General features: G+C 39.6%; 2 protein-coding genes across 2 annotated transcripts; both read right to left on the reverse strand.

Annotated features, from left to right (window-relative positions):
- Positions 1–3,386: 3,386 nt before the first annotated feature.
- LOC106548423 (vomeronasal type-2 receptor 26-like) lies at positions 3,387–12,328 on the reverse strand. The gene is made up of 6 exons (XM_087714740.1): positions 12,111–12,328; positions 10,778–10,955; positions 8,385–9,245; positions 7,031–7,258; positions 5,925–6,051; positions 3,387–4,294 (listed from the first exon to the last, which is right to left on the reverse strand). The coding sequence occupies exons 1-6, from the start codon at positions 12,326–12,328 to the stop codon at positions 3,387–3,389; spliced, it is 2,520 nt and encodes an 839-aa protein (XP_087570866.1).
- A 2,633-nt stretch (positions 12,329–14,961) lies between these two features.
- Positions 14,962–23,684, reverse strand: LOC106548422 (vomeronasal type-2 receptor 26-like). Its single transcript, XM_087714741.1, has 6 exons — positions 23,536–23,684; positions 21,651–21,825; positions 20,175–21,029; positions 19,008–19,235; positions 17,685–17,811; positions 14,962–16,615 (listed from the first exon to the last, which is right to left on the reverse strand). Exons 1-6 carry the CDS (start codon positions 23,682–23,684, stop codon positions 15,708–15,710), a joined length of 2,442 nt encoding a protein of 813 aa, XP_087570867.1. The 3' UTR covers positions 14,962–15,707.
- Between the last annotated feature and the right edge of the window lie 3,754 nt (positions 23,685–27,438).

Below are 27,438 nucleotides of genomic sequence, written 5' to 3' on the forward strand. Positions count from 1 at the left end.
CGTCCAAGGAAGTAGCAGCAGTATCAAAAGAACAAATGTCATCGTCATGAATGCACATCTTCTCCTTAACTTCAAGTCACCTGTTGTCTTCCAGCCATCCAAATGCTGCTGTTTTTGCATAGCAATGTCAACTTAATAAGGATATCCAGGACACCCAATTACTTCAAAAGTCTTGCTCTAAATGTTTCAGTCCAGATTAAGAAGGTCCTTCAATCCGGATTCTCTGTTTTGCTAGTCACTACCAGAAAATCCCTTGTCCCCTCAAGGAGTTGTCCAGGTAATTAGCACCAGTTGGATAATTATGGGGAATTCAAAGACCTACCCATCATTAGAAATTCTTTCCCATGTAGAAGTAGGAAATTATTTTCTAATCTGTTATTTCAGCAAAGGATTTCTCTTTCCCTAAAAAGTTTCAAAATAATGTGACTTCCTAAAACAAGAGAGCAGTACAAGAGTACATCCAAGTGAGGTGAAAGATAAGCAAGATGGCAAAAATGGTGTTATGATGAAAGCCCCATCTCCTTTGGAGGTTGCTTTGAAACGTCTTATTTGTCACCCACATGTTTATTTTTGGTAGAGTTTATTAGGTAACAATCCAGATTTGAATCTGCAAGCTTCAGGTCAGAATTTTTCTATATCTTTTTCTTCAGTTCTGTTGTGACCCACCAGCGGCCAGCAGAGCTGGCAGCAGAGTCGGACAGTGATGAGGTTGGGGAGTAGCATGGGCCAGTCCTGGAGGCTAGGGAAGGCTTGGACCAGGGCTGTGCATTGGAGGCAGAGACAGGGCCGAGGTTGTCTGGCAGTGATGAGGTGCCTACAAAGCTACACAGCAGTGAGGCAGAGGAACAGCTGGAGCCTGTTCCCAGTGTGCGCATGTGCAGAGCTGCCAGAAGAAAAGAACAACTCAGAAATCAGGGTAGACTTGGGAGTAAAGTCACAGGTGGAAGGTGATTGGCCCCTCGCATAGGAAATAAAAGAGGAACAAAAGGGGAGTGGACTTTTACTGGAAGCAGAATCTCAGAGACTCTCTGCCCAGTCTTTCCTTGCACAGCACCTCATTTGGAAAATATTTACATAGCAGCTTTCCAGGATAGATAAGGTCTGTAGTCATAAATATTCCTTTGAAAGACTGTTTGCCAGGCCTTGCTGAATGTGAATGAAAGGAATTCACATTCATTTAATAAAGGGGGTTTTGTCAGGACCAGGACTCTGCCTCCTGCTTTTTGGGGAAACCTAGGTCAGAACAAGTTCTGCTAAAATATGATAATTCACTAGGGTATTTTTTAAAACCTAATTCATCCATATTCACACTAGGAATACTATTTAAAATGAGGGTTGTAACATTTAACAATTTTGAGTGAGATTGGGACAGATAACCATAGGGTGTGATGGATTTGTGAGTCAGGGGTGTGGTTTTCTAGATTTCCTTGTTTCTGGATTTATTATTCCTGTCAACCAGCCAGAGTTCTGACTTACAGGAAAGGTGGCCATATACTACATGATTTTAAATACAATAAACCAAAATAAATATATACCGTATTTTTGGGTGTATAAGATGCATTTCCCCCTTAAAAGAGGGTGAAATGTGGGTGCATCTTATAGACTGAATGTAGTCCCATTCACTTGCCAGCCCCCACCCTTTGGCCTCTGCCTCCCTGTAATTTGCCTCTTTGCAGCAAATAGCAAACAGCCTGTTTTAGTTTCAGCTTCAGCACAGCTTGATTAGCACAAGCAGCTGATTGTTGGTTGGATCAACCTCCATGGTCACCATCAGCTGTTTCACGCTGTAGGGACTTCCATTGCCTATTGCCACCTCCGTGTGCCCCATTTTCTGTCCATTCTGATCCCCGCTGCCCAGAACGGGTGGAAAATGGGGCACACAGAGGCCAAAAACAAGATGTGCATAAGCTGAAAATGGGGCATGCGGAGGTGGCAATAGGCTATGGCAATCCCTATAAGATGTGAGATGCTCCCGAAATGGCCTCCAGAAGTAAAGACTTAGGAAGTGAAACAATACCAAAGAACATGGTTTAGGAGGGACATGATAACTGTCTTCCTATACTTGAGAGGTTATCATAGAGAAAAGAGTACTGACTTATTATCCAAAGTACATGAGGGCACGATAAGAACTAATGGATAGAAGATCATTAAAGAGAGATTGAACCTGGACATAAGAAGACATTTCCTAACAGTGAGAACAATCACCCAGTGTAAAAGCTTGCCTTCAGAAGTTGTGGGTGCTCCATCCCTTGACCCTTTCAAGAAGAGACTGGACATTCATTTGTGTGAAATGGTCTAAGGTCTCCTGCTCAAGAAGGGGGTTGGACAAAGGGATTTCCTAGGTCCCTTAAAACTTTATTATTCTGTTATTATTATTAAGTTCAGGACCAAAAAGTATGCCTCAAGGTCTTCTTAGAGAAGAACACCTATTTTTTCTAGCTTTTGTTACACATCCACCAAGCATGATAAAATGTTCCTTTATGTTGTGCACATTTTCATCCGAATCCAACTTCTTAAGCACTATAACATCTTGGTTTCTTTCTTACAGTATGATTCTTAGAAATGTTCCTAGCATTCAAATTATTTCCTGCTCTTAGTAACTCACCATCAATGTATACCAACTTATTCATTTCCTCAATTTGCCTCCATGAGGTATTGATTGCATCTCTCTCTCCATATTTCAACAATTTAAACAATCCCGAGAGCTTCTATATGCCTTTTTCCTATAATCCCCAGGGATGCAAGGCAAAGACATATACAAATCCAGAGGTCTACCCTGTTTCCCTGAAAATAAGACCTCTCCAGATAATAAGCCCAACTGGACTTTTGAGCGCATGTGCTAAAATAACTGCTCCCCTTAAAATAAGCCTTCCCTGAAAATATTTAACTGCATGCAAAACAGGTCCCCGCCATTTCCTAGGGCGGCATGCCCCACATGCCCCACATGCACTTGCCATCCATGTGGAACAGCCTCACGGAGGCTGATCCTCAAACCCTAGCTACCATGCCTCTTCTTTTAATGGCGGCCGCAAAAAGAGTGGCAGGCCCAGTGACACTAGGGCTGACAAGAGTGTGCCAGAAACAGAGACAGAACTTCTGGCCTTATTCCAGAACTCATTGAATGTAATGGCTTCAAGGGGCAGGATGGTCCACTAATTTAAAGCTTTTACACTCAGGAAGTCTGTTCATACTTTGTGGTAAATGATTCTCTAGATTACATATAGCCATGAGTAAATGAAGCCACAAAGAACATTTCAGATTTTATTATTACACTTATACTCAGATATTCTGCTTAAAAACATTTAGGCCACTTGTCATTGCAACCACAGAGTGGTTTTGTTACTCATCTAAATTATGTTGTGAACAAGGAGACTGATTCCTATAAATCATTTCATGGTTTTTTTTCGCATGAGTTGTTGCCTGTTATTCAGCTCAGGTCTTATCAAGATGATGTAAACTTTGGGGGAGAAAATGAGGGTCAGTAATCCAGCACTTGAGGCTAAGATGGAGAAGATCTCCACAGCCACCGTGTATTTCCCTTTGGTGCTCTGGTAGGCTGGGACAAAAGAGATCCAGACGCTGCAAAAGAGAAGCATGCTGAGGGTGATAAATTTGGCTTCGTTGAAACTGTCTGGGAGGTTCCTGCCAAGGAAAGCCACTGTAAAGCTGATCATGGCCAAGAGGCCAATGAAACCCAGGACAGCGTAGAACATGGCAGTGGAGCCTTCATTGCATTCCATGACCATTTCTGTAGGCAGAGAGCCCATGTCAAGATCTGGGAAGGGAGCAGAGCTCATGAGCCACACAGTGCAAAGAATGGCTTGAATAAGGGAGCAGGAAGGCACCATAAAGAGGGTCAGCCTTTTCCCCACCCATGATTTCATCTGAGAGCCTGGCATGGTGGCCATGAAAGCTAAAACCACAGTGAGGGTTTTGGCCACCACACAAGAAACCGCCACAGAGAAGATAATACCAAAAGCAGTTTGGCGGAGGAGACAGGTTGCTCTCTGAGGGTGACCAATGAAAAGCAAAGGGCAGAGAAAGGAAAGCAGAAGGGAGGCCAGGAGAGTATAGCTGAGGCCTCGGTTGTTGGCTTTCACTATGGGAGTGTCCTTGTGCTGAATGAAAACTGCGAGGACCAGGGCTGTGATAGAGGAAAATAAAAGGGCAAAAATAGTCAAAGTGATCCCCAAAGGCTCATGGAAAGATAGGAAGCTGATCTCTTTTGGAATGCACTGATCCTGGGCTTTGCTGGGATAGTGATCTCCTGGACATTGGTAGCAAGAATCCATATCTGAAAAGAAAAAAAAATAAACAAAGTTTGTTATTAAGAATTTGGCATATCTAGTCAAGTTACAAAGAATGGCTCAGTACATAAAATGAGCTCCAAATAAAACTGCATCAATTTCAAGTCATTAGATTTCCACAAGGTATTATACATGTCTCAAACAAACATCTCTTCATTTAAGAATAAGCAGATAAAGGAGGAGATTCCCCCCCAAAAAGAAACCACAAAATAGAAAGAAAAGGAGAACAGGAAAAACCCTGAGGAAAGTTACTAGAATAATAAAAGCAAATACCATATTTCTCGGAGTATAAGATGCACTGGAATATAAGACACACAAAGGTTTTGAAGAGGCAAATTTTAAAAAGTTTTTGCACTCTGCAAGCCTCCAAAAAATAGCCCATTTTTTGCAAAAATTGGTCCATTTATTTTTAAAAAATGAATAGCCTTTAGGAAGCTGGTAGAGTGTTCCTGGGGGTGGGGGGGTAGGGCAAAATGAGCAAAAAACAGCCCATTTTTCACTCATTTGTGCCCTCCCCAGCCCCCAGGAGCTCTCTGAAAGCCTCCTTCAAGCTATGCATGATGAACTTGGTGAACTGAGTGGAGTTTCAGGAGAAAAAAAAATGCTGTATTCAGTGTATAAGATGCACCCAGATTTTTAGCCCCTTTTTGTCTTATACTCCAAAAATACAGTACTTTGAAGAAAAGATACAATAACCACAAAAACAGGAAAAAGAAAAAGAATAAGTTAGGGGAAAGTGGGAGAAGAAAAAGAATTAAAAGTGGAACATTTGAGAGCCCAAGAAAAAATGGTTAAAAGAGGAAGAAAGGGAAAAAGAGTTATATTAGTAGACTAAAGAGAATAGAAGTAAGACTGTTACTGTTATGTAACTAATTAAGAACATAATTACATTTAATTACATTTAATAACATAAATATGAAATGTATATTCTGCATTTGATACATACTTCGATACTGCCAAAATCCTTCCTTTACATTCATTGTAATGTGGATATATGTGGGTGTATTTTAAGCCATTATATAAAAAGAAAATTGAAAAATCATGCTATTTCCCATAATATTGGAAGTATGGATCCCTGTTTTCAGACATCTCTTCCAGATTTGGATAAACAATTGGATCAAGTCCCTATCCCAAATGGGATCCACAGGGAGGAAAGTATGAAAGCCATAGTGTAACTCTTGTGATGGAAATTCTATTTTATAAACTATCCTACTGGGCAGTGCACTGGATCCTGAAGATGCCTCTGGCATTCTGCCAGAGTGTGCACAGTTTGATTATGTAAGACAACCCAGGAGCAAATATAGTAAAGAGTTGTTTGTATTTTAAATAGTGGTTTTATCTACAAAGAATATATACATACACATATTTTAGTCAGACCTCAAACAAGCAATTACGGCATAGAAGCACACATGGAGAGAGAGAGATATGCCCCAACAGGGCCTCTTATTATTACAGGGTCTTAAAGTGATATCAGCTAAAAAATCTTGCTGACTCATTCCCAGCATTACATCATCGTAGCAGGAGAATACCAACTTCTATTCAGCCTGATCTTTATGTGATGTTTTACAAATACCACCACCTGCTTCCAAATTCAAACTCAATCCATTATAGCCTTACCCATCTGGATTGAAACTTTTCCTTTTGGGCATGGAAAGCAATCGTAACAACAAAATGGCTTCCCTTCCTTCTTGCTCTTGCTCTGACCTTTATGGCAGGGTTCATTGCACAAAGAGAGAGGCTGAGCCTAGGCAAAAAGAAAAGACAACAAGGCAGAATCCTTAAATGTTGGGTTATTATTTAGGTAGCCACATAACAGTAGTTCCAATTTGATAATCAGAATAGTACAGTAGTTCGAGAAAGTTCCAAAGATGCTTTTTCAAGAGGCAACTGGACTTTCCTATTTCTCTTTGAAGATGTTTCCCTTTTCAAAATATCTTCAAAGAACAACAGGAAAGTCTGTTGCCTCTTGAAAAAGCACTGTTGAGAAAACTGTGCCTAAGAATCTCCATAGACATTTAGTTTGAGAAAATGTGCACACAAGTGCCTCTGAATCAATAGATTTATTTTCTGTCTCAGCCAAAATCTATTATTACAGTCCTGTAAGTAACTAAATCATAATCACAATAATCTAATTCAAACTTTGACACCTCTGCCCGCTTTGAGGCAATGACTTTGCAGTAGAATTGTGTGTTGTTTTCATCCCATCAATTGGTGCCATCTGCAATATTAAATTAGTTACATTTCCCCCTCAAATTCTTGTTATTTTAACCTTTAAAAAAAGAACAAAAGCACTATGCAAAATAATTCTATGTAATAGAATTACATAGACAAAACCATTATGCAAAGTAATCCTATGTAATAATATGAAAAATTAGCATGTTTGCAGTTATTGAAATAGAACTGGCTGTGGATTTTAGCCAGAAAAGATCTGGATCACTACAAAAAGCTTGAAAATAAATTTCTGATCATACAACTATTTTCATGATCTGCATCCTGAACAAATGATATGGACCCCAGCTACATTGGTTAAACTGGTGCATTGGTTAAAATGCTGGCCTAGAAATCAGGAGAATGTGAATTCTAATCCTTACCATAGGCATGAAAGCTGACTGCTCAGTGTTGTAGTGGGGAAAATAGATGGAAGAAGGATTATTATGCAAGTTTGACATCTTGAGTTATAATAATAAAGGTGGAGAAAATCTAATTGAGAATATGGAAAATACCTGGTTAAAGGTCTGTGGCCACCTAATGGCATCCACAGAAACACTGAACACTTGGTCTTTGGGGGCTCTGAGATCAAATTTGCCCACTTTCACTCGATATAGACTTAGATTTGGGAACGTGATCCAGTTGATAACATCAAATCCTGCTTCTAGGTTCCCATTCTGATCGAAGGAAATCATTTCCCCAACACTGTTGTTGAATGAGACTTTTCTTAGGTAGTGGTGGAACTAAATTGACAGTGGAGCAAAAGGAAATATGTGATGAAGCTATACAAAAATTATACACATGCTGCAACATCTTATAACAGGGGTGCCAAACTTGATTTCATTGAGGGCCGCATCAGGGTTGTGTTTGACCTTTGGGGGCCAGGATGAGCATGGCCAGGGGATATGGGCAGTTTGACATCACTTATGTTGGGGGCGCTTGTGTTGGCCCAAGTACTCTGCCAACAAAAACAGCCTCCCAAGCTCCATTTCCGGCTTCCTGCAACCTTCTGCCAGTGAAAATGGAGCTCAGGAGGGCCTCCCACAACCCTCTCGAACTCCGTTCACTGCCAGAGAGACCACATGCCCATCCTTTGCTGTTTCCAGGGCAGTCCTGTGGACCAGATCTAAGCACCCCTGTTTTATAAGGTAAGTGTATTTGAGAAGACAGAATTAGCTGCATAACAGAAAAAAAGAAATAGCGAAAGAAATGAACTAATCTTAGTAACCAAGATAGCCATCTATTATAGAAACAAGCTTGAATAGAAAAACATAAATGAAGCGGAGAAAAACAAAATAATGGCATTGGATTTTTCAGATGATAAGAGAGCCATCGCTCTCCCGTCTCTTAATTGGAACTCGCTTATAATCCATACAGGGATGCAGTGGCTCTGTGGCTAAGATGCTGAGCTTGTCGATCAGGAGGTCAGAGTTCAGTGGTTCGAATCTCTAGCACCGCGTAATGGAGTGAGCTCCTGTTACTTGTCCCAGCTTCTGCCAACCTAGCAGTTTGAAACCATACAAAAAAATAAAAGTAGAAAAATAGGGACCACTTTGGTGGGAAAGTAACATTGTTTCATGCACCTTCGGCATTGACCACGGAGATGTCTTCGAACAGCAGTGGCTTTTCGGCTTTGAAACAGAGATGAGCATGTGTGTGGGAAACTTTAACTTTACCTATAATCCATACAGTTAGGTTACCCATTAAAGTAAGTTCATTTCCTATAGTCATTGTTATCATTGGGGTTTAATGGGAAAAAGCTAAGATTTTGAACCTTTTTACATAGACAGTAAACTGATAAAGTTAATATCTAACCACATGTTGGAGGCTGAAGAACATAATCTTGTGTTTATGTAATCAGGACATTACCTGCCACAGGAATGGATTCAGAAGGTTCTTATGTCTTTCCTCTGACATAATTCTGTGTTTCAATATTGATGACTTCATAGATTGCAATGCATAGGCCACAGCATAAGCTGCATTGTAGACACTGTAGCTATGGGAGGACGTGCTCATCTCAAAAATAGACCTAGGAAGAGCTTCCAGTTTCTCCTTCCCAGTGCAGTGATTCCAAACATTGCCCTCTTCCAAGGAAGATGAAAAGGAACAATCAAATACCTGTTTCCAAAAGTCCTTAATAAAACCATCTCCAATTTCCTCATAAGGGTTTCTCATATAAAGGAAACTGTGGAAACCTACCAGCTCCTTGGACTGAGTTGCAAAGGCTAAGGAACCATGAAGGATATCTATGTCCCATAATCGTTGAAAAGGAATAGAGGTGAACTCCATCTGGGCTGTCATCATCCAGAGTTTACCATTTGTGTTCCTAGGAATGTCTTCAAGTTCTGGAATTCTGGGAAACATTCTCAAAACGATCATCGTATGAATTTCCCCATGCAAGACTACAACACTGACTTTGCTATCATGTATCAAGAGGTACAGTTTGACCCATGACTCTACCATTTCATGAATGCCAGTTTTAAAATATAGAGGTGGCAATGGTTCTATGAAATCAAAGCAGATACCTTCTTGGGAAAACTTTGGAAGTTCTTTCTGTACAAACCTGAGGCCATTGTCATCCTCTATAAAAATGACACCAATCCAAGTCCATGTGAAAAGCAAAAGCAGTTGGAGCATACCGACATATTGTTGGTTAATATTAGGGAACATCCATTGGAAGAAGGCTTGTTGGGATGGGCCATTAATCACAGGAGAAGAGCCATATCCAAGCTATAAGGAAAGGAAAGACTAAGTAGACAGGATGAGAGTGGGTAAAATTTTTATTGGAGGATATCCATCTCATATTTTAGGAAAGAATGGTAGAAGAAGAAAAGTAGGTAGGACCAAGTCCTGTTAGAGTGGAGATTGACATGGCATTTTGCTTATTTTGATATACATGCATACAAGCAGACATATCTCAGACAATCCTGGTAAATGCTTCTGCTGTGATATATTGTATCTTCCATCCAATCTCCCAATTCACAATGTAAAAAAAACTACAGGTATTTATTATGTGGTGTGTGTCCGGGTCTGTATGTCCATGTCTACATTTCTGTCTATTCTCATTCAGGTTTTAAAGGTTTATCAGCAGGCAGATTTTGTATCTTTCTGCTATCAAAATTTATACTGCACAACCCAAAAGAGAATTTCAATGAATATTAAAATATCTGCATTGTGAGGAAATATCTCTGTCTCTGTCTCCATCTCCGTCTCCATCCATCCATCCATCCATCCATCCATCCATCCATCCATCCATCCATCCACTATATCTGTCTGTCTGTTGTCTGTTGGCTGGCTGGCTGGCTGGCTGTTTCTGTCTGTCTGTCTGTCTGTCTGTCTGTCTGTCTGTCTGTCTGTCTGTCTATCTATCTATCTATCTATCTACATACAAACACATATAAATAAATGATAGATGATACATATACATACATAAACGCACATATAGAGAGATATTACACACACACACACACACACATCCTGACTTCACATGGAAACAAGCAGCAGCTGGCATTAATTTAATTTTGTTATCTATCTATCTATCATCTATCATCTATCATCTATCATCTATCATCTATCATCTATCATCTATCATCTATCATCTATCATCTATCATCTATCATCTATCATCTATCATCTATCATCTATCATCTATCATCTATCATCTATCATCTATCATCTATCATCTATCATCTATCATCTATCATCTATCATCTATCATCTATCATCTATCATCTATCATCTATCATCTATCATCTATCATCTATCATCTATCATCTATCATCTATCATCTATCATCTATCATCTATCATCTATCATCTATCATCTATCATCTATCATCTATCATCTATCATCTATCATCTATCATCTATCATCTATCATCTATCATCTATCTATCTACATATACACACATATAGATAGATAGATGATACATACACAAACATACTGACTTCACAGGGAAGCAAGCAGGGGCTGGCATTAATTTAATTTTGTTACCAATAGAGGATGTGGACATTCACTCCAGCTTCTTATTCTTCAAGGTCTGGGTCATGCTTAATTCTCCTTTCAAAGTTATGGAAATCTACTAATGTGATTCATAGGCTATCACTTTTTAAGATGCTATTCCAGTGTTTGTATACATTTTATTACACATTATCCACTGCAGTAATGTTTATACATGTTACATTACACACACAAATTACATCAAGGCTGAAAAGACACAGTTCTAGTTTTTTCAGGCACTAAGCGCTGTGTGCACATCTTACCTGTGGTAGCTTGTAATTGTTCAGAATAGTTGCCATAAAGAAACTCACATCTGAATCAGGTCCCCCAATGACTGCAACAATACTATCTTTATTATCACACTTGTAGTTTGGTATAAAGTTGCTCCATGTGGAGAGAAGCTCCAGTGAGGCGAGATATGTCCAACTTGCAACAAAATGGCTGTTATAGATGTGGAATCCCAGGGAGATATTGGGTAATATCTGAGGATTTCCATTAAGCTCCATTATGGCAAATGCAAAGGCCAGGGTATGTTGGTAAATCTGAGTCACAAATCTGCAGTGTGATTTATATGCTGAATGATTTCAGAAACTTGTTGAATTTTCTTCCAAACCTTTAGGCTACACAATCAGAGATGCCTTAAAATATCACTTTAACAGTGGTATTTATCTGGAAGCTATGAGTGGACTCATTCCCATTTGGACTATTCAAAGCTCAGCTTTCTATTGTTTTTTATTTATTTGCATTCACATATGCATCTTAAGTGGGGAGAAACCATCTATTTTCATAAGATAGGTGAACCAAAATTGATGGTAGATTTCCATCTGATTTATACAGCTAATATTTGTTGGACAAATAATCAATATTAGGAGTCCTTCGGGATTGGGCGGCATATAAATGTGTCTAATAAATAAAATAAATAAATACAATATCATGTGATTTCCATTAAGAAATCTCTCAAGTTGGCAAGGAATTGTCGAGTATATATTTTCATGTCTGACATTTCTTGTTGGTTTTGTGAAATGTTACGTGGAGTATATTATAACTTTCCTACCACCTTTTCCTATTGGTATCTTATAATTATATTACTTTGTTGATTGAGAGCGTATTCACCAGTGACAAATTCCTTGTGTATCCAATCATACTTGGGAAAGAAAAAAAGAAAGAAGGAAAGGAAGGAAAGGAAGGAAAGGAAGGAAAGGAAGGAAAGGAAGGAAAGGAAGGAAAGGAAGGAAAGGAAGGAAAGGAAGGAAAGGAAGGAAAAAGGATGGAAAGAAAAAGAAAGGAAGGAAAGAAGGAAAAGAAAGAAGGAAAAGAAAAGAGAAAGAAAGAGAAAGAAGGAAGGAGGGAGAGAAAGAAAAGAAAGAAAGAAAGAAAGAAAGAGTAGTTGGAAGGCTGAACACCACAGCAAGAATATTCACCCATATTCATGGAATAGCAGCTAAATTAAGGCTAGTGTAAAATAGCACATGCCAGTACATGATTCCCTCCAATTTATTCTTTCTTGGTGGAATTGACTGCTTCAAATAACAATACAATTTGTGGCAAGAAAACCCATTATGGAAAATGCTACAATTAATCAAAACCTTGGCTTACCCAATCTCATCTAGGAGGTTGTGAGATGGATGCTGATTGAAAGCCACAGGGTCAGAAAATGTATATACTTGAGAAATAATACCAGCAATGCTGAAGTCCCCTGGCTGATAATACCGGTGACTTATTGGCAAAGGGTAATAGATATTGCAAGTAGCAACTGGGACATTAGACATAGTCTGAGGCAGTAGCAGTAATATCAGAAACAGAAAAGGTGGCATTAGGTAGAAACTTCTTCTTGGGGACATCAGAACCTATAAGGACTTCTGGATGATTTAGTGTCCTGTCACACTTTCCACTAGGTATGTTCAGGCGAAGATCACCAAGCAATCTATGTTGGATTCCTTTCTTGAATGGCAAGACATATTTTAGTAGAATATTTTGATAAGCACTTCTCTCTTGTGCCAAGGTATATTGCTTGTCCTTTGGGAGATGAAGTAGACGATACCATTATCAGAACAGTAACTCCATGTGAGATAATCACCTTGCAAAATTACTAGTTCTTTGCAGTATTGTAGAAGAAAACAATTGTGTCATGGTTCTGAGAAATTCTCCCAATTACCATATTTTTTGGAGAATAAGATGCACCTTTCCCCCAAAAAAGAGAGTGAAAATCTGGGTGCGTCTTATAAACTGAATACAGTATTTTTGGCCTTCTGAAACCCCACCCCCTTCACAAAAATGGACATGCAGAGCGTTTGAGAGACCTGCAAAGTGCTTCTGGGGGCTGGAGAGGGCAAAAATGAGTGAAAAACAGGCCACTGTTTTGCTTGTTTTGGCTCCCCAGCCCACAGGAGCACTCCTCAAGCTTCCTAAAGTCTATGCATGCCATCTGTTTTTGTGAAAAATGGGCTGTTTTTTGCTTGTTTTTGCCTCCCCAGCCCCCAGGAGCACTTTGCAGGCCTCTCAAATTCTCTGCATGTTCTGTTTTTCACAAAACAAAAACAAAAACGAGGCATGGAGTGTGTTTGGGAGGTTTGCAGAGTGAAAAAAACTTCTTTTAAAATTTACCTCTTCAAAATCTTGGTGCGTCCGGTGTGTCTTATACGCTGAAAAATATGGTAATTCAAGACTATGAGGCAGTTGCTTTCTCAAAGATCCTGTTTATTGGGGAATCATATGAGCATGGTCAAATGTAAAAGCCAATTCTGAATAATTCCAGAGGTGGGCTGCTTGGGATTTGCAGGGATTCAAGAGAACCTCTAACTAAGATTCTGCGCAGTTTGGAAAACCCCCAAATCCCACTCCTGGCTGGCCCTGCCCACCACTCCCTTCCAAAGAATCCCCAGGTGGCCCATTTTGGATGCAGGTAAGTGCAAGGCACATGCGGAGGCTTAGGGAGGGCAAAAATGGGTCTACTGGAAGTTCGGGCCCATTTCCAGGTTTCAGAGAGCCTCTGGAGCCTGGGAAGGCTGTTTTCACCCTCCCGGAGCTTGAAGAAAGCCTCTGGAGCCCAGGGTGGGCAAAAACTCTGCATCCCCCACCATGGTTCAGGAGGACAACTAGGCCACACCCACTATGGCCATGCCCATCCAGCAACCAGGCAGAGAACCCCTTGCTAAATTTTTGAAGTTTTGAAATTTCCATGCTTTGTCATAATTAATTGGCAGATACTGGCCACCCCCCTTGTGTTACAAGTCATGTTAGTTAACCAAGCAAGTGATGAGCTTCTTAGCACTCCCTCCTGCCATTGCTAGGATACGTCAGGCTGCCCTTAGTTCTCAGGATCTTATCATTGTTATGTCTGGCACTCTGAAGGAAAACATTCTACATTCCACACGTCCCCTTCCCACCTCCACAAGCGTGGAAACTATGAGACAGACAAAGAAAACTATGACTTCAGCTAGAGCTATTTTGAAAGTTGACAAATTACATATTTCAATAGATTTTTGCTTTTTCCTTGTGAATATGTTGTTATGAGACTAGAGTTATTTGAAGAGTTATTCGCTCCCACTCCCTTTCTCATTCCTTCCTTCTTTCCCTCCCTCTCTCCAGGGCCCTTGGTGATTGAAAAAGTCAAAGTGGCACCTAAACTGTTTTTGTACTATTTTTGTGTATTGAAGGAACTTTCACATGTACTCATGGAATACCAGCCAAATGTATTACTACTATTACTACTTTTTTCTATTACTACTGCTGCTGCTGCTGCTGCTGTGTTACTGCTACCACTGTAAAATAAGAGGGAAAGTAGCATAAAATATTTTCATTCTTTATCTCTAAAAGGGTGAGGAAACAATATACATAATCCAGAATACTCTGTTTCCTCGTGACCCCCAAAATAAGCACATCCCCTTATTTTCAAGAGGTCTTATTATTTTTAAGGTGCACGAAGCGGCGAGCATGGTCACCTCATGACTGCTGCTGTGTTTCAATATTTTTGGGGAGGGTTTATTTTTGGGAGAGGGATTATTTTAACACATACGCTTAAAAGCCCAATTGGGCTTATTATCCGGAGAGGTCTTATTTTCAGGGAAACAGGGTAGAAAATATAAAATTGTCTTTAAAAAAAAAAGCTCATTACAGTTGAGCTTTAAGAAATAAAGGAATGTCAAAATAAATGCAATTGAGGTGTGGACATGAACAATAAATAAAAACTTATAAGAATTTGTGAGTATTTTTAAAAATACACTGTTATTCCCAACATTTCACAGGAAAACAGGGTGAATTCAAGATCATTCTTCTTAATGAATACAAGGCAATGCAATGAATTTCCATTCACAGATGTGATGTACAGAAAATTCTTAAATGGAGCATTATAATAATGATTATACATAGTATTTATACAAATATTGTCATAGCTGTTGACTTAATGCATGAGGGATATAACATACTAACAATTAAACAACATAATTAATTGTGATCTAATAGATTTATTATGGTCCATCTGACCACAGAGAATTTAATTTCCATTTAATAGCTTGCCACAAATAATGTCTGCAGTGAAACAGTTCTATTGAAGATGTGGAGGAAAAGAGATAGATTAAGAGGAAGAGTTGTCTCCTTTGATAAAGGAGTAAAGTATGAGATCCTTTCCCATTCATGCACACTGTTGCAATCATTGACATTCTGTTTTGATGTATGTGTGAAGGAAGGGAAAACATGTGAATCCAATTTTAAAAAATACACTGGCATTTTATAGAGCATTAGTTGATAACCCAGCGTTGCCTGGGTATTTATTTATAGGGTGAAAATATCCAGACCAAACATAATTTCTAACATTGAATTTTCCTCCTTACCAGAGGGAGTCCCCTTGTGGAGTACTGTGAAGCTGTTACCATGGCAACTCCACTGCGCTGCACAGAAAAAACCATTTTACAGCAGTACATGTGTACATACATACATACGTACATATATACATACATACACACACACATATGTGTGTGTGTGTGTGGTGGTGGTGGTGGTGGTGGTGATTGTTGTTGTTGTTGTTGTTACTATTACTACTACTACTACTACTACTACTACTACTACTACTACTACTACACCACTTAATTCCAGCCATTATGTTTTGAAAAGCTTTTAAGGTAACTATCAATGCAACTTTAGAGTGGTTTTGTCACTCATCTAAATCCCATTGCATAACAGACTGATTTCTATAAATCATTTCATGAGAGTTTTTTGCATGAGTTGTTGCCTGTTATTCAGCTCAGGTCTTATCAAGATGATATAAACTTTGGGGAAGAAAATGAGGGTCAGTAATCCAGCACTTGAGGCTAAGATGGAGAAGATCTCCACAGCCACCATGTATTTCCCTTTGGTGCTCTGGTAGGCTGGGACAAATGAGATCCAGACGCTGCAAAAGAGAAGCATGCTGAGGGTGATAAATTTGGCTTCATTGAAACTGTCTGGGAGGTTCCTGCCAAGGAAAGCCACTGTAAAGCTGATCATGGCCAAGAGGCCAATGAAGCCCAGGACACAATAAAACATGGCAGTGGAGCCTTCATTGCATTCCAGGACTATTTCTGTAGGTAGAGAGTGCATGTCAAGATCTGGGAAGGGGGCGGAGTTCACCAACCACACAGTGCAAAGAGTAGTTTGAACAATAGAGCAGGAAGGCACCATAAAGAGGGCCAACTTGTTCCCTACCCATGACCTCATCTTAGAATCTGGCCTAGTAGCCATGAAAGCTAGGACCACAATGAGGGTTTTGGCCACCACACAAGAAACCGCCACAGAGAAAATGATGCCAAAAGCAGTTTGGCGAAAGAGACAGGTTACCTTCTGAGGGTGACCAATGAAAAGCAAAGGGCAGAGAAAGGAAAGCAGAAGGGAGACTAAAAGGGTGTAGCTGAGGCCCTGGTTGTTGGCCTTGACGATAGGTGTATTCTTGTGTTGGACAAAGACTGCAAGGATCAGAGCTGTGATGGAGGAAAATAAAAGCACAACAATGGCCAAGGTGATCCCCAACAGTTCTTGGAAAGATAGGAAGCTGATCTCTTTTGGAATGCACTGGTCCTGGGCTTTGCTGGGATAGTGATCCTCTGGACACTGGTAACAGGAATCCATGTCTAAAAAGAAAAGTAAAGTCTCTTTGGCACAGAACAACACAAAGAAGTAGGCCAGGATTAGAAGACAAGGAGAAATCTGGCCCATAGAAGCACTGGAAGTGGACATGACTAAATGGATAACATCATCATCATTATTCCCAAGTGCTTTCTTGAGACATAATTCAGAGGCCAATACCCATTTCTTTGTTTATTTACTTTTCATTCATTAGGCTTATGTTCCACTTTTCCTTAAGATGTTCTAGGCAACCCACCTAGTCCTCTGTTGTTTTGCTTTCTCTACAAAAACAAGCTGGTGGGAAACGTTGAATTGAGAGAATGACCGGACCAAATTCAAAGTGTAAATTCGTGATAAATTGTGGAGAAACCTATGTGAGCTCAGTCACAAAAACAAACACATATTATTCTTTTTAGAACTCTTCCTCAAGTACTATGAGTCTCCGCACCTTAAGGATGTTTTAAAAGAAGGTGGACTAAGCCAGTTTTAAAAGAACATGGACTAAAAACTGTTCTACCAATTTGAATGAAAAATGGGAATGTTTTGTTCTCTTCCAAACCCTGCACTTTTCTTTAACTCTCACCCTGTTGTGTGAAATCTCTACATGTAGAGCATTACAAATGTGTATGGTTCCTATGGAATCTATGGAAATACAAAATCAAGGATCCGTAACTTGAAAAATCCCTGCATTGTCTTCCTTTTGAGCACTTCACCATTTGTGCATTTTATAACATCCCCTGGTGGGGAGGAGGGAGATTCCAGCTATTTCCCATATTAATGGAAAATATGAATCCCAGTGTTTAGATCTCTAGTCTGGATACACTTGGCCCCAGAGGAATCAATTAAAACAAGCAAATGATGAAAACAATGATGCAGTGCAAACACTATCACTGTAGGTGTGGAATGACATCACCAACACATAAATAAAAAAAACGGTCAGAGCTTGTGTCACATGCACAGGCCTATTTTATTCACCCTCCTTTTTATCACCCTCCTTTTTATCACCCTTTTTTTATCCTTGTAATACCACTCCCATCACCAATGGATTAAAATTCGCTAGGCATTGTGCCTTACCTGTCCAGTTTGACACTTTTCCTTCTGGGCATGGAAAACAATCATAACAACAAAATGGCTTCCCTTCCTTCTTAGTCTTGCTGTGACCTTTACGGCAGGGTTTGTTACACAAAGAACGAGGCTGTACCTGTGTGCAATGGGAAGTCACAATTGCTTTAATTCTTAGAAAAACCTACTGAACAAATGGGTAAAGTACAATATATTAATCTTGGACTGAAGCTGGTATAGCCATATAACTTTACTAGCTGAATACCCATGCTCCACTATGAAAATATGTAATCCGGCTTGATAAATTGACACTTACAGCTTGAAAATTAATGAGTAGTTATGATCAGCCACTCCTCTCTCCCTTCTCTCCCTCAGGCTTGCCCCACAGAAGCCCCCCCCATCCTATCCCCTTCTATCCCTCAGGCTTGCCCCACAGAAGCCTTTCCTATCTTATCTCCTCTGCCTCAGGTCCTCTCCAAACTCTAAACCAACAGACTGCATGAGTCACATGCTGGCCACACCCAAGCGCCAGTTTGAACATAAATATTTTCAGGTGGGGAGGGGGGAGTAAAAATCCTTAGCATCAGAGTATGTTAATAATAATATAACAAATACTAATGATCTGATGGTCATTACAAACAATCCTTTCTAAGCGAGCACCTAGAAGCCAAGAGGAACATACATGCCACATTTCAAGTTTATAGGCTTTACGGTTCTGGAGATTTAGTGATCTGGCATGAGTGGCTACTAAGTAAAGGTAAAGTTTCCCCTCACACATATGTATTAGTTGTTCTCAACTGTAGGGGGCCGTGCTCCTCTCCATTTCAGAGCTGAAGAGCCAATGCTGTCTGAAGATGTCTCCATGGTCATGTGGCCAGCATGACTTAACGCTGAAGGCGCATGGAACACTGTTACCATCCCACCAAAGTGGTCCCTATTTTTCTACTTGCATTTTTATGTGCTTTCAAACTGCTATGTTTTCAGAAGCTAGGACAATTAATGGAAGCTCACTCCACTACCCAGTGCCAGGGATATGAACCACCGAACTGCTGACCTTTCTGATCGACAAGCTCAGCATCTTAGCCACTGAGCCCTTTCATGGCTACTAGAGATAAATATATAATCAAAAATGGACACCCCCTGAAAAGATGATCTCACCCTCAGGATCCTCAGTCATTAAACTATTTAGAATCTTTCAAATCAATTTTGATTCTATAGTTATTTGGAATAAGCATCAACTAACTGACTTAATGCAATATGGTTACTTTACTATTTATATTCTGAACAGAGCAGAGAAAATAATGAGATAGGCTGCAGACTATAGAAAGAACATACCCGGTTAAATCTCCTTGGCCATCTGATGGCATCAAGATAAAGACTGAAAGTATTGTCTTTGGGAGCTCTGTGATCAAATGTTCCCACTTTGACTCGATGTAATGTTAGATTTGGGAATGTGATCCAATTAATAATATCAAATCCTGCTTCCAGGTTCCCATTTTGATCAAAAGAAATCATCTGCCCAACACTATTGTTAAATGAGACTTTTCTGAGATAAGAGTGGAACTAAAAAGAAAGTGGGGAAAAAAGTAATAAAGCTATGCAAATATAATGCAAACAATATAACAGAAAGTGAGAATATTTCATAGGATTGAATTATAATGTCTACATACTATCAATTTTCCTAATTAAAAATATAGCTAAGCAGATGTTTATTATTACTGCTAATAATATGTCAATAATTTAAACTTGAAGTCAAACCAAGTGAGGAGGAGAAGGAGGAGATGGAGGAAGGGGGTGGGAGAAGAAGGGGGAATGGGAAGGAGGAGGAGGAGGAGGAGAAGAAGAAGAAGAAGAAGAAGAAGAAGAAGAAGAAGAAGAAGAAGAAGAAGAAGAAGAAGAAGAAGAAGAAGAAGAAGGGGAGGGGGAGAATATAAAGCATCAAGACACCATAACTAACTTGAATTAAAAGAACTGAGCAAAAAGGCAAACCAAGATTCTTATATTATATATCACTAGTCCTAACCCTCTACTATAACTATAAGGGTTAGAATTCTCATAAACATAATCTCTGTTCCTATTATCTTTATTGCAATTATTTAAACAGGAGCATCCTATGTAATATGACATCATTATATATTAGCGGTTTTGGCAATCTCATGTGAGGGTAATTCATTGGAGAAAGCAATTCTGTTTGGGGGAGTTAGAGGTAAAAGGAAACCCACCACCAAAGAACATGATAGCCAGACACCATCAAAGCTGACATCAACAAGACAATATAAAAACTGAGAAAGTAGTTCAAGATTGGAAGATGTTGAAAAGTCTGACCCATAGAATTTGTCAAGAGTTTGACACAACTGAATGGATAACATCATCATCATGATGTAATAGATAATTATATTAATTTTATAAACTGAAGAATTCAGTGTATGTAGACAAACATTCCTGAGAATGGGAAACTAACTTATGCCAATTTTCCTTGTATTTGTGATTTTAAAACATTACCTGCCAAAGCATTGAATTCAGAACATTCTTTAGTCCTTCCTCTGATATAGTTCTGTGCTTGAGCATTGATGAACTCATGGATTTCAAAGCATGAGCCACAGCATAAACTGCATTGTAGATGCTATAGCTATGGGGAGTTATGCTCATGTCAAAAACAGACCTAGGAAGAGTTTCCAGTTTCTCCTCCCCACTGCAGTGAGTCCAAACATTGTCCTCTAAGGTTGTTGGGAAGGAACAATCAAATGCCTGTCTCCAAAAGTCCTTAATAAAGCCATCTCTGGTTTCCACATTAGGATTTCTCCTCTGAAGAAAATTTTGGAAACCTACCACCTCTTCTGACTGGATTGCAAAGGCTAAGGAACCATGAAGGATATCTAGATCCCAAGATTGTTGAAAGGGAACAGAAGTGAATTCTATCTGTGCCATCATCACCCAGACTTTACCCGTCTTCATTTGTTTGTCTTCAACTTCCAAAATTCTGGGAAACATTCTCAGAAAGATTGTAGTGTGAATTTCACTATGTAAAATCACAACACTGGCAATGCTATCACTTATCAAGACATACAGTTTGACCCATGATTCCATCATTTCATGAATGCCAGTTTTGAAATACACAGTTGGGAATGGTTCTATAAAGTCAAAGCAGATACCACTTTGAGAAAACCTGGGAAGTTCCTTCTGCATAAACCTGAGGCCATTGTCATCCTGTACAAAAATGACACCAATCCAGGTCCATCTGAAAAGCAAAAGAAGTTGAAGTATCCCTGTATATTGTTGGATTCTGTTAGGGAGCATCCATTGGAAGAAGGCTTGTTGGGATGGGTCATTAATCACAGGAGAAGATCCATATCCAAGCTATTTTAAAAAAAGGTAAGACTAAGTAGGTGGGGTTTGTGTAGGCAAACTTTTATTGTCTGAAGTTTGAATATCCATCTCATATTTTGGGAAAGAATGGAAGAAGATGAAAAGTGATGGGAAATAAGTCCTGTTAAGGATGGAGCTAAACTTTTCTCTATTTTCCAAGAGTAAATGGAAGTTTGGTCTTGTCATTTGTTCAGATAGGCAACCACCTATCTGAAATGGTATAGGGCAGTGATGGCTAACCTTTTTGCGAGATCCAATCTGGATTGATCACCAGGACTAGAGGTTTAGTCTTCTGATATTCTAGACTCATTCTGGAGCCATCTTCAGGGAATGTCTTTGTGGCAGAATATATCTACATCCCTGCGGATGGGCCACAGCACAAATCCGAAAGCTCAGAAGACTAAACCTCCGGTCCTGATGACTGACTCAGCTTGGAACTAACTATGCCCCTTTCCTCAGAACTCCAGGAGAGATGCTGTGAAATGCTAATTCAAACTTTTAAAAATTTCTGGGTCAGGATTCATGTTTAATGCATGGCATAAACATTTCCTTTAGAATGATGCCGATTTCTTTGTCCCAAATTAATAAAAAAGCTCAGGGTGTCTACCTTACCTGTGGTATCTTGTAGATGCTCAGAGTGGTGGCCATGAAAAGACATGCTTTGGAGTCAGGTCCTCCAATCACAGCCACTGTAGTACTTTGGACATCACATTTATAGTTTGGGATGAACTTGCCCCAAGTAGAGAGGAGCTCCAGTGAAGCCAGGTAAGTTAAGCTTCCAGTGAAGAAGACATCATAAATGTTGAAACCTAGGGAGATGTTGTACAACACCTGAGGATCTTCGTTGATTTCTTTCACCGCAAAGACAAGAGCCAAGATGTGCTGGTAGGTCTGAGTCAAAAATCTGTAATGAGATTTAACGCCTCTACTTAAGAAGTTTAAGGCTTGCTAAATTCATATTCCCTTAATATAAAGGTATTGTATTTTGTAATATTACAGAATCATAAGATATCCAGGGAACATCATGATGAAACTCAGGCACAGGTTATCAACTATTTTCAATTGAAAAAGATGGGATCCACCCAAACTCACATTGTTTTGGAAGACCACCCCTGGACTTTCTAAGATTCCCTGCACATACATGCTTGTTGTTTCCAGTTCTAGGGGTGTTACTCATCTCCGTTTCCAAGCTGAAGAGCCAGTGCTGTCCGAAAACATCTCTGTGGCCATGTGGCTGGCATGATTAAATGCTGAAGGCACATGGAGCACTGTTACCATCTCACTAAAGTTGTCCCTCTTTTTCTACTCGTATTTTTTTATGTGCTTCCGAACTGCTAGGTTGGCAGAAGCCAGGACAAGTAACAAGAGCTCACTCTGTTACATGGTGCTCAAGATTCAAACCACTGAACTGCCGACATTCTGATCAACAATCTCAGTGTCTTAGCCACTTAGCCAGCGTGTCCCTTTGATGTTCTAAAGCACCATATCGAAACCTAGCATAGACCTATTTCACAATGTAGCATAAAAATGCATACATTTCAGTGAGTTGCTTTTAAATCTCCATCTAACTATCTCTGTCTAGATGTTGATTCCAAAAATGCACGTCAATGTTACTTTTCATTTTTAAGAGAGCATACGTGAGAGAAAATAAGAAGTGACCTTGGGTATAAATGGAAAGAATTCCACCAATCACCTATCTTAGCAGGAAATTGGGATTAGCCATGGACTGCACGCCCTACTTCTATAGATAAGACTTCCATTAGTTCGACATCTTCATTTTGAAAGTTGATTTTCCTATTATTCCAGCCATCTGTCAAGAATGCCACTTGGTGGCAAATTCATCTTCTGCCACACCGTACATTCAAATACCATCCTGATATTCTTCAAGATTATTTTATTGATTTATATTTTTAATAGCTTTCAGTTGTCTTTCAATTCACAGTTCTTAATGAAAGATGGAATGATTTTATAATGGAAATCTTATATATTATGGTTTTCATCATGATTTATAATTTGCCACTTGGTTGTTTGTATATATACTAAGAGTTTATGTGCTGGAGACAAATTCCTTGGGTGTCCAATCACACTTGACCAATCAAGAATATACAAATAAAGAATATTCCAAATAAGTTAGTATCAATCTTACTTAGATGTTCAGGAAAATAAAAAGGAACAATTATCTTAAAATGTATTGCAAGGTATAGAAGAAGTATAATGAGAATAATAGTAATATGTCACAAAGAATTGGGGAGGTGGAACGAGCCTCAGTAATGTTCACCATAGAAAATTTAACTTATCATCCTTCTTGGGAACATAATGTAAAGTGATGAGTTATGTGTTCACTTTTGCCTAGAGTTTCTTCCACTGAATGAATATTATAGGTCATGGAAGCTTAAAGGATAGTATGTCCCTCAGTTTTAATTTAATCGAAAAACCATGGATACAGATCTAAGAAAACACTTATCACCTGAACTGTTTGATTAAGGCACCAATTGCTTACATGAGATCATCAAGGACTTCAGAAGAAGGATGCCTTTCAAATTTGAGAGGATTGGAAAACATGAAGCTTTGTGAACTAATGCCAGCTATGATGACATCTCCTGACTGATAATATTTATGGTTGATTTTCGGTGTGTCACTGTTCATGCATTTAGCAACTGGAGTATCACATGATGTCCAAGGAAGCAGTATGAAAATCCAGGGAATAAAGTTCATAATCTTGAATTTACATCTTCTTCTTAACATTAAGTCATCTGTGTTTTTTTCCCCAGTCATTCAAGTGTTGGGAAGTCTTCCACTTCATTCATAGGTTCAGAGCTCCCAATTGCTTTAAAATCCTTGTGCCAAATGTTCCAGCATCGATTAAGAAGAATCACCAATCTTGATTTTGTTTTGCTAGACACTACCAGAAAATCCCTTGCCACCTGGAGGAGTTTTTCAAGTAATCAGCATAAATTGGATAATTATGGAGAATTTAAATATCTGCTTATCGTTTGAAGTTTTTTTTTCGTGTAGCAGAAGAAAATCATTTTCTAACCTATCCCAAATTTGCTCTTTTCAAGAGGCAACTGGACTTTCTAGTTTTCTTTGAAGATGTTTACCTTCTTATCCAAGAAGCTTCTTCAGCTCAGCCCAAGACCTGAAGAACCTTCTTGGATGAGAAGCGAAATGTCTTAAGAAAAACCCGGAAATTTCAGCTGCCTCTTGAAAAGGCACCTTGGGGACAACCATGACCTAGATGACTGAGAATCTCCATAGATATTGCCAACCTATTATTTCAACAAAACTTTGCTGTTTTTTAAAAAAAGTTTCAAAAGAATCAATGTTCTAAAATAAGGGTTAAGAGTATTTAGCAGGAGTATTTCCAGGTGGAGTCAAAGCCGTGACCCGACAAATGCGCAAACAACAAAAGCGCGCCGACAAAACTGCGGGGCTAAAACCGCAATGTCATCAACGTGCTGACAACAGCGCGCCGACAACAGCGCATCGACAGAAGCGCGATTTAAGTTAAGGTAAGGGTTAGGGTTAGGGTTAGGGTTAGGGTTAGGGTTAGGGTTAGGGTTACAGCGCGCTTCTGTCGGCGCACTGTTGTCGGCACGCTTCAGCGCTCATTCGTTGGCATGCTTTAGAACTCGCGGTTTTGTCACCGCGGTTTAGTCAGGCGCGCTTTTGTTGTTCACGCATTTGTGGTGGAACCGTCAAAGCAGGCAAGATGAAAAAAAAGAACGTTGCAAGCAAGGATGGCATCCTACTGGTTTAACAACCAGTTCGCTGAGCATGCGCACCTAACGCGCACTGTGCACGCATGTGCAGTTGACAGTAAAGCAGCTGAGGCACCGCAATCCACTCTGCTTTCCCAGTCTCAAAAACAAGGAAATAAAGGAAAGTATAACCCAGGGCAGGCAGGCAGGCCCATCTGAAGGTTGATGCAAACGGTTCGCTCTCAGCAGATCTTCAGAGCCATCGGTATGCCCGAACTGGGCCAAACCGGTAGTATCCCACCCCTGGTTGCAAGGAAGCTCAAACCCTTTGGCGCTTGTTTTGAGGTATCATGTTTGCTATTCATATATTTATTTCAGGTGAGTTTGTGGGGTTCCAATGCAGATTTGAGCCACTAATCTTCAGAATTTTTCTATATTTTAAAATCTTTGCTGAAGTATGATAACCCATCGATATTTTTTTACATGAATTCACCCAACCCTATAACCAGGAATATCAATTAACTGAGGGTTGCAAAGTTTAGTCATTTGGATATGGAAACAGTCATTTAGATAACATTGGGTGGTGCAAGGGTAGGATCCTACTGGCTTCACCTGAAGAAATGTGTGTGTATTTCTTTCTTTTCCTTAATTGTAAGTGTTAGCTTATCCATTTCTGCACATTCTAATTTTTTTTTTAATCACATTGTCTCACTTTTGAATAGCAAAACATCTTTTAGTAGTGTGCTTGGATTTTGCCTTTCTTCGGCTATGGACTTTAGCTGTTCTTTGAGAGGGGAAGTAGAAGTTTCTACTTCTATTTGATAATCACCTTTGCGTAATTATGAATTATTTGCAATACTGTAGAAGGAAACATCTTGACTGCATATTTCAATAGTTTTTTTTCCTTTTTCATTTAACATACCTAAGGGTATTTTAGGGTACCGTATTTTTTGGAGTATAAGAAGCACCAGAGTATAAGACGCACCAAGATTTTGAAGAGGCATATTTTTAAAAAATGTTTTTGCACTTTGCAGACCTCTCAAAAACGGCCCATTTTTCACCAAAATTGGCCCATTTCCCCCCCCAAAAGGGCATGAATAGCCTTTAGTAGGCTGTAGAATGCTCCTGAGGGCTGCCCCCCCAAACAAACAAAAATCTGCCCATTGTTTGCAAAAACAGGCCTGTTTTTGTCAAAAAAAAAGAGGCATGCATAACCTTTAGGAGGCTTATACAGTGCTCCTGGGGCCTGAGGGGGGCACAATTGAGCTAAAAACGGCCCGTTTTTCACTAATTTCTGCCCTCCCCAGCCCCCATGAGCACTCTGAAAGCCTCCTAAAGGCTATGCAGGGCTGTTTTGGTGTAGGGGGCAGGGTTTTGGGAAGCAAAAAATGCTGTATTCAGTGTATAAGATGCACCTGGATTTTCAGCCTCTTTTTTGAGGTAAAAAGGTGCATCTTATGCTCCGAAAAACACGGGAATTCTTTTGAGGATATCTACTTCATAATGTACCAGTTATGCTCCTTACTGGAAATTTTTGAAAGATTGAAGACCCTTCATGCAGTCACTCATGCCCTTGATGTTTCAAGATTTGACTACTGCTATGCACTCTATATGGAGCGGCCCTTGAAGATGCTCTCCTTAACGTCTCCAAATGCAGTGGTATAAGCAATGATGAACATGCCCTCACCATATGTTCCCATGAGACATCTGCTTCATGAGTTGCACTAATTATCAGTTTTCTTCATGATGTGATTAAAGGTCCTGATTTCTACATATAGAGATGTACATGGCATGGGACCTGAGAAACAGGGATTGCTTGTTTCCCGTAGCATTTGTCTAGCCAGTTCCTTCAATAAAAGAATGAGATTTTGGGATCATCATTTATTTCCACTAGGTTTTTTTTTAATATGTGCCATTTTTGTTCTCTCTCTGTGTGTTTTTCTTCTTGCTTATAAGCTACCTAGGGCCACTTGAAGCATGCAGCATATAAATTAAATTATACATACATGCATATGCATGCACACAGAGAGACCCACAGATATCAGTGGTGTCCTCAGAATTGGATTCGGTCAGAATACCAATAAGGCAGCATGGGATCAAAATCTCCCATATACATCCCTAAGAGTTGGCCTTCAGGCCTTTAAATTTTTGAGAAAATATAATTCAATGTGGGGCAGGATTGAAAAAATTGAGAACTTATATCTATGCAATAGACTACCCAACCATTTTAAATTTTTTGCTGACTACATGATGGACCTAAAAATACATAGGCCTTCAACTGAGTTCCCTTTGGTCTTTGCTACTTTCCATTGTTTCAGAGGAAATTGAAGATTTCAAACAAAGCAGGAAGAGTGGACCGAGGAAAGGGCTAACCCAGTGATGGCTAACCTTTTTGTCATTATGTGCCCACACCTATAATCCAATGCATGTGCCCCACCCCCATTCATCTGCATGCAACTCCTGCACATGTGACCTCCCTGCACTCCCACTCCCCCCACACATGCACACTTTCCGCCGTGCCCATTTTTTGCTTCCAGGTTGGTGCAGATGGTTTTCCAGGGCCAAAACGGGGTGCGTGGGGGTGGGAGGTGAATCTTATACATTGATCAAGGTGGTTCAATGTTTAAAGCTATCAAAATCAGGAAGTTTGCCCATATGTTGTGATAGACTTTATAACTATACTGATTTAATTATTAGAC

This window comes from Thamnophis sirtalis, unplaced genomic scaffold, assembly GCF_051295495.1.
Source record: "Thamnophis sirtalis isolate CommonGarterSnake01/CBP01778 unplaced genomic scaffold, rThaSir2_p1.2 scaffold_4, whole genome shotgun sequence".
Lineage (NCBI taxonomy): Eukaryota > Metazoa > Chordata > Lepidosauria > Squamata > Natricidae > Thamnophis > Thamnophis sirtalis.

What these genes read in the sequence shown, in the direction of transcription:
- LOC106548422 (XM_087714741.1), bottom strand. Translation starts at nt 23,684, where the DNA reads ATGAACAGTGACACACCGAAAATCAACCATAAATATTATCAGTCAGGA. An exon ending in GTCCTTGATGATCTCATGTA is followed by an intron (nt 21,826 to 23,535) that starts AGCAATTGGTGC and finishes TTATGATGTCTT; the next exon opens with CTTCACTGGAAGCTTAACTT. An exon ending in GGCCAAGGAGATTTAACCGG is followed by an intron (nt 17,812 to 19,007) that starts GTATGTTCTTTC and finishes CATTGCACACAG; the next exon opens with GTACAGCCTCGTTCTTTGTG.
- LOC106548423 (XM_087714740.1), bottom strand. Translation starts at nt 12,328, where the DNA reads ATGCCACCTTTTCTGTTTCTGATATTACTGCTACTGCCTCAGACTATG. An exon ending in AACCTCCTAGATGAGATTGG is followed by an intron (nt 10,956 to 12,110) that starts GTAAGCCAAGGT and finishes CATCTATAACAG; the next exon opens with CCATTTTGTTGCAAGTTGGA. An exon ending in AAAAGTTTCAATCCAGATGG is followed by an intron (nt 4,295 to 5,924) that starts GTAAGGCTATAA and finishes TTTTCTTTTCAG; the next exon opens with ATATGGATTCTTGCTACCAA.